Below are 7,824 nucleotides of genomic sequence, written 5' to 3' on the forward strand. Positions count from 1 at the left end.
GGCCTGGTGGCTGTGACTGCTGTAGCTCTAAGGAAAACTTTTTCTGCAAAGTGCCAGGTAGGAAATATCTTAGGTTTTGCAGGCCATAGGGTCTTTGTCACAACTACTTAACCCTGCTGTTTTAGCTTAAAAAGAGCCACAAATTGTACATACATGAATGAGCATGGCTGTATTCCAATAACACTATTTATGGATGTTAAAATTCCAATTTCATGTACTTCTCACATGCGCAAAACATTATTCTTCTGATATTTTTTCAAATCATTTTCCTGGGATGATGTCTAATTCAACTGTGTAGAACCTTGCCCAGTGCCTGACACATGGGAGGTCCTGGGGCAAGTGCTCTGCAACTATCAGTGGAATAAGGAGATCTCTGAGCAACCCAGCTCTTCTCAGATCAACAACAGAATCTTAGGTAAGTTCATGACTCTACAATTTACTAACTGTATGTTCCTGGGATAGTTATTTCATCACTCTGCCTCAACTACCTTAGCTTAAGATGAGGATTAGGGTTTATATGAGTCTTAAATAAGTAATGTGTACATGTTAGAAGAACAGTGCCTGGCAGTTATTAAGTACAATATAAATAACGGTTAAATTACAAACAAACAAAAAACTTTGAGTATCAATGTCCTTTTTTTGGAACACAGAGGATAGACAGAAGGAAATAGTAAGTAATGAGCAAGCTATATATTTTACCGCAGCTTTGTAGCAGGTATTAGTAAACACATTTTACAACAGAAAGTATGGCTCAAAAGAGTAGCTCAAGATGTCAGAGTAAATGTTAGAACTAAATCTAATTTCAAGTGTGTGATATTTTGTCCTCTATATAACTGCCTATAAGTCACTAATAACTCCTCAGAGGACTGTTGTGATGATTAAGCAATATCATGTATGTAAATTTGCTCTGCATACTGTAAAGTGGTATACAACATATGAATAAGAGGATCTTCCATGCTATGTTTTTTTTTTTTTTTTTTTTTTTCTTTTTGTGGTATGCGGGCCTCTCACTGTTGTGGCCTCTCCCGTTGCGGAGCACAGGCTCCGGACGCGCAGGCCCAGCGGCCACGGCTCACGGGCCCAGCCGCTCCGCGGCATATGGGATCCTCCCAGACCGGGGCACGAACCCGTATCCCCTGCATCGGCAGGCGGACTCTCAACCACTGCGCCACCAGGGAGGCCCCATGCTATGTTTTATGTTTTTGTTTGAGGTTTCAAAGATTTAACCATGATGGAAAGAAAATTTCCCATGTGGAACTGTTTGAGAAGTTTTTCTACGACCGAAATGAAAACAGAGAATGATTTTTAGGATCTCCTATGGAACAACAGCAACAACAAAATCAAACCCCTTTGGAAGTTGCAAGCACCAATATGAATAGTGTTACCCATAACAACCAATTATCGTGTAATATATTTGGATTAAAGTTGACATTTCACTGGTGGTAACTTTAAACTGTAGAAGTTCAGATGTCTCCAAGGGGGCATCTTATAGGAGACCTTACAAGAATGCTTTAATGCTTACTCCATACAGAATGGGATGTTATTCTTATGAATGTTTACAGTTTTCAACTTTATCAACAAAAAGGAAATCCTGAAATTCTGAGGCTACAGACAAGATTTGCTATGTCTGAATCAGAAATGATCATGTATATCTCTTAGAATGAGGATGAAAAAAGTTAACACATCAAAGGGCACTTAGTAATTGTGGAATGATAAGAGAGAGGCTATAGAAGTAAGATGAGGGTTGGGAATTTATCCTGAGGAGAGAAGAAAACTCACTTGAGAGTTTCCCTTCAGGGAGCACCAAGATCGGATATGCACTCTAGAAAGATCTTTCTGGAGAGAGAAAAAATTAGAAATCTTTGTTTAAGAAGCAAGGAGACCAGATGGGAGGCTGAGATGCCTGAACCAGGGTAGTGGCAGTGGACTGAACTGAAGGGCCTGGGAGGGAGAATCCGTAAGTCAAGTGCCAGAGTCATGAAGACTGCTACCAAACACTCCAGTTCTCTCCTTCCTGGCACACACACTGCCCCTTTGAAGTTAGCTGTAGCCATGTAACTTGTTCAGGCCAGTAAAAAGTGAGATTACTTCCAGGTGAAAGCTTTAAAAACCAGTGTGCAATTCACCATGTCACATAAACCAAGTGAAAAATGGTGGCTCTGTCATCCTGGATCCCAAAGTAAAAATGACATAAAGCAGAGACTCCCCACCCCTTCCCCAAACCAAGTTGAACCTGGATCTGTGTCAAGTAAGTAAACAAACCTTTGTTTTTTTTTATACTTAAAGAACGTATATTTATGAGAAGTCATGAGAAAAATATGGCATCATATGCAATATAGAGTCTATTTAATAAAAAAAAACTTAATTGTATTATAAATGCTGGAAGCATATATTATAGTCCCCCAAATCATAAAAGATGAATTCAAAATATAAATTAAATTTATCTCCCTTTCATCATAAACAATAATTCAAGTTGCATTTTTTATAAACCTTTGCTTTTTAATCCACTGAGGTTTGGGGGTTGTTACTGTAGCATAATTTAGCCTATCCTGACTGAAGCAGTAAGAAACAGTCATCCTAGATACGTGCTCAGATAAGAACAGTACCTAGAAACACACACAGACTACGCATCTAGAAATCTGTCTTAATGTACAATAATACCTACAGATACAAGATTACATCAAAAAACACTGGTCGGGGGGGAGGGGTTAACTATTTCCCAACAGAAACAATAAGTGCATTTTTAAAAGTGGAAAAAATTTAAATATGTCCTTGGGAAATTATATTTCTTATAATCTAAGAATTGATACAATGAAGTGTTATGTACTTATTTTCCATTTCAAGCTTTTCAAAAGTGGAGTGTCAGTTTGCTTATCCCTTTCTAGCACACGTGGGAGAAGGAAAGAAATAAAGTTAAGAATAGATAGGAAGCAAGGGAGAGCACCTTTCCTTCTTGCATACATTCACCTTTTACAATCAGCTCCTGGCTCTAACATATAAAAACCACTACACCACCACCACTAAGAATAATAATTGCTAATAATTTTTGAGAATTGAGTATGTGCCAGGCAAATAGTCAATGCCTTCACTGCATTAGCTTATTGAAGCCTCATAACTCAGCACAGACTAATCAAGGACTGTTTATTTCCAAAGCCTGTGCCCCTCATGACCACTATACTTCACTTCCTCTTTGAAGCAGGCCCAGATAAATTTCTTTAATCATGGGCATTGATTAAAGATCAATCAATCGTGGACACTGAAGATGAGTTTTAACTGAAATAGAGGGGAAAAGGGATAATTTAAAAGATAGGTAGGGAAGAAGAAAACAAAAGAAATATGCCTGGAAAGGGGGCAGCTGTGGGTAGCCTGAGGGGTAGGAAGGCAGAGAGTGTAGAGGCAGAATGAAGTTCTAGAAGGCAGAAGGGAAAGTCAGGCTAAAACAAAAATGAGCCTAAACTAAGCTTTCTTTTCACTCACATACCCTGGGTGAATTCAGTAAACAGTTTTGGTTGAAAGAGCTACTAAGCAGACAGTTAATAATAGAAATGAACAAGATATAATAGACTATATCCAATGGCTCCACAACCCCCCTGCTTATGGCCAAGAGTGAGAATTTCACACAGTACCATGCACTTTTTCAGCTGATCTGGGATTTATAACTCAGCTCCACCACTTGGTAGGTGGGTGATCCTGAACAAGTTCCTGGATGCTTGAGCCTCCATTTCTTCCTCAGTAAGACTGTACCAATAATACCTATTTCAAGAGGCCAGTTTTCTTTTTTTCCTTCTTTTCTCTTGACCCCACAAGGCCAACTGAGAATTGCCCCTTGTCAAGTTTGGTTTCAATTACATAATTACCTTAAATTATTTCCAAGTACGGAGTATAACTTCTTAATCACGTGTTTAATATGTTTAAGAGATTACTTTTAAAAAAACCTAACTTATTTTTAATTAATAAATATATAGAGTCCACATTATATACCTGGGACTATACTAGGTATTAAATATACAATGAAGAAACAGAGTCATGGGTTGAGACCCTATCTTCAAACCATAGTGCAAAGTTTGACTCTACCTAGGTGACCCTGGGTAATAACAACAGTAATGACGACAAAAGCCAACATGTGAATGTTTGTTAATCCAAGGTCAGTAGCATGTATTTATTTTACTAATTGTCTCAATAATCCTATGAAGTAGGTACCGTTACTTTCCCCATTTTGCAAATAAGAAAATGAACCACAGAGAGGATAAGTAACTTGACCAAGGTCAACAGATTCTCTGGGGACAGTAGAATTCCAGAGCACCAGCCCTGTGTTTCAGACTGTTAGACAATAGTCTATAAAATATGTATAATCACCTTCTGCAGGGTTAGTTTAGATTAGAAATAATATGTGGGAAAGAGCCTAGGATAGTAGGCACATGGTAGGTGGACAAGAAAATGCACATGGAAATAAACTATAATAGAGAGGAAGCAAACTAAAGGTATGAAACTATTCAGGTTCCTTAGTTCCCACTCTCAAAGTCTTAGGATACATGATCTATTATTATCCAAGGTTGGGTCAAAGTTCATGTTTATAGGAGGTTGTGAAAAGGTAAAAAATTAAGGAAGAGAACATACCAAACTGCCTGTAAACACCAAACTTTATCTGTACAGAAAACTCCTTATCTCTTTCCATGCCTCCACAAGCTTCAATCTACAGTCATTACTGCTGTTGGTTAGAATCAACATGAGATTTGCAAAAGGCATTTAAAAAGAAAAGAAGAAAAAAGAAAAAATCTTAACTTCATCACAGAGAGGTAGGTTGGTTAGAATTATTCTTAACATAAAACAAAATGAGAAAGTTTCTAGAGACTAACAATTTATTTTTGAGACAAAACAATGTGTCAGAATAACATAAAATACATTGATTCCTATGGATTTGAGTGCTAAATCTCTTTCTTCACACAGAGTTTTCTTTAGGTCTAGCTGAAGGATTGAGTTCCTGGGAATCTCTATATGAACTCTTTGAACTTTAGAATCATTGAATTTGAGGAACTCAGTAACCAGTTCAACCCCTTCACCTTAGAAAAGTGGAAAGCAAGGGCAGATAGTGTTAATAATTTGTTCCAAAGACACTAAGTTTGTAAATACTGCATTCCTTTCTTTCAATGGGATGGTTTCCTCACTTCGCAGTGTTTCTATTCCTCAGTCAGTTACAATGTGATGTACATTAACTAGAAATACCTAAACTGAATAAGCAGAACATATGAATACAAGGCAAAAAGAGCATAGAAGGTGTGTAAAAAGACAAATATATTCTCACTGGGAAAAAGGTTATCTGTCCTATTTTGTTTTATCTTACGACCTAGTGATTTCAAAGTGAAGTTCCTCCAAAAAAGATAAAAAGGAGGCTTCCCCCCATTACACTGTAAAAGCAAATTACTTGATGAAAAAAAAAAGCCTATTAAAAATTTTAGGAAACTCCAAAATATGGAGTCTGTAACCACCCTCTACACTGTTCACCCAAACACTTCCTTTAGCTCCACGTTGTTAAAAACTTGAGTCAAAACACTGGATGCATTTACGCAGGTTAGAGGGAAAGCTAGGCATGTGAAGCCTTTACTCCCTGACTGTTGCCAAAGCTGTTACAGAAATCAGATGACAAATGTTTAAAATGGATATTTCCACTCATCTCCCCTCATAGTTAAAAGGGCTCTTCATTTCTTTTTATATCTTTATTGGAGTATAATTGCTTTACAATGTTGTGTTAGTTTCTGCTGTACAACAAAGTGAATCAGCTATATGTATACGTATATCCCCATATTCCCTCCCTCTTGAGCCTCCCTCCCACACTCTCTAGGGCTCTTCATTTTTAATCAAACTCATATGCCAAAAAAGGAGTAGCTCTTTCTCTACCAAATCTCCTATTGAGGGCCGGACTTAGACTTGCTTTATTTGTTTGAGATTTCTCAGGGTACGACGGAAAGTAATTTTAATTCCTGTTGTTAATGTCACTTATCTGCTGGCAATTTATCTGTTGGAGCATCCTCCCAGGCCTGTCACAAGATCGCTCAAAAACAGACTTGGAAAGAGATGGACCAGCGGGACACCACTTACCGAGAACACTGCATTCTGAAGCCCAAAAGGTATGGGGGTCAGTCTGGCCAGTGCTACCACTTTCAGGCCACTTCCTCCCTCCACGACGCGAATAACGGCGCTCAGCTTCTCGCTGCTTTGGATCCTGGCGGTCACCCAGGCGGTGAGCAGCCGCTTGCAGACCACATGGGCGATAAAGGTGCCGATGAGGACGCCCACCACCATCAGTCCCATGCCCAGCACGAAGCCGTACAGGTAGCCGGCAGCCACGTTGAGCACGATGTACCCCCAGCCGCAGGGGAACGAGACCACGATGAAGCCCACCACGAAGAGCAGGACCCCCAGCAGGGAGTCAAGGCTCTCCACCCAGAGCAGGAGGTGCTGCAGGTAGCGGCGGACCAGGGCCAGGGAAGCGAAGCACACCGCGGCCAGCACGCAGACCAGCACCAGGCTCCGGCACCAACAGGTGCTGCCGAGGCAGCAGCAGCGCCAGTTTCTCACCTCGGCCACGCCGACCACCACGCCGCCGCCGCTGCCGCTCCCGGGGCTGCCCGCCAAGGCCGCGCCCGGCGCCGGCAGCTCAGAGGCCGCAGGCTGACCGTGGTGCCCCAGATAGGCTCCGAGCAAGGCTCCAGAGGCCGCTGCTGCCGCTGCCTCCGCCGCGCTCGCCCCGCCCCCGCGGGGAAGGCGGTCCGCTGAGTCGTCCCCGCCCGCCGCCCGCGGCAGGGCCCAGCAGGGCGGCAGTTCTGCGTGGCCCGGAAGGGTGTCGTGCTGCAGAAGTCGGGGCAGAGTCTGAAGCAAGCTCCCGCCGGGGCTCCACATGCCTCGGCCCCGAACAGGCCCTCAGCCGACCAGTCCCTCCGCCGCCGCCGCCGCCGCCGCCGCGCCCATCAGACGGCGGCCGTTCATGGCGCCCCGCACGCCTGGCCTTGACTCCCCGCGTTCGTTCAGGTGGCAGTAGATGGCCTCAGAAAAAGGCAAGGACTCGGAGACGGTGGGATGATGCCGCTGAGTGAGAAAACTCCGGACCCCGCACAAGCAGTGCCCTTTCCGATTCAGCCAGAGGGGGCGGGGCCTTAGGCGCGCGGGGCGGGGCCTGGCGTGAGCTACATTTTGGCCCCGCCCCTGTGACGCACAGCCCCGCCGGCTGAGCGGGTAAATAGAGGGGTAGTGACCGCGTAGGGAGGGCTGGGATGCTGAGGGGAGCGTTTGGGAGGGCAGAAAGACCAGAGAGTATGCGGGCACCGGAGAAGGAGGGGACTGCAATGAGGTGTAGAGTCGGGCGACGCGCCGTGAGCGCGGGGAGCGCCGGGCGCTCCCGGCCTTCCTATTAGGCGTGCGCGTGCCTGCCTGTCAGGGCAAGCTCTCCTTTCCTCGGACCCAGTCGCAGTCCGCCAGCTGCTTGGATCCTTGCCTAATACCTGTTGGTTGTTTCTGCAGTAACCTCTGATCGTTCACATCCACAGCTCCTTTGGTGACACTAGAGGAAAAAGTTCTTGATCTGCTTTAAGGAGGATTTGCTAATTTTTACCTACCCAGGTAGTGAAGTCTCCGTGTAGGTTTCAGGTCGTCGTTTGGTCCTTAAGGAACTGAAGGAATTAGGTACAAAGGCCCAACCATGACAGAATGCTGCTTCTGACCCCAGAAGTCCTTTACTGAGCGCCAGACACCTGGACTAGGGACTTCTCAAAAAGATTCACCGAGGGACATTTTTAGGATTCGCAGTATCAGATGGCTCCTTCTCAAACC

The 7,824-nt window shown here is 43.6% G+C and overlaps 1 protein-coding gene across 1 annotated transcript in view; it reads right to left on the minus strand.

Moving 5' to 3' along the window:
* Nucleotides 1–7,157, minus strand: part of TMEM64 (transmembrane protein 64) — a 34,064-nt gene extending 26,907 nt beyond the window's left edge. Inside the window, exon 1 of the mRNA XM_081258473.1 lies at nucleotides 6,097–7,157. Coding sequence (XP_081114599.1) covers nucleotides 6,097–6,897 — 801 coding nt within the window. The 5' untranslated portion in view covers nucleotides 6,898–7,157. The remainder of the gene's footprint in view (nucleotides 1–6,096) is intronic.
* Nucleotides 7,158–7,824: the final 667 nt, after the last annotated feature.

This window comes from Mesoplodon bidens, assembly GCF_964165515.1.
Source record: "Mesoplodon bidens genome assembly, chromosome: 16".
NCBI classification, from domain to species: domain Eukaryota; kingdom Metazoa; phylum Chordata; class Mammalia; order Artiodactyla; family Ziphiidae; genus Mesoplodon; species Mesoplodon bidens.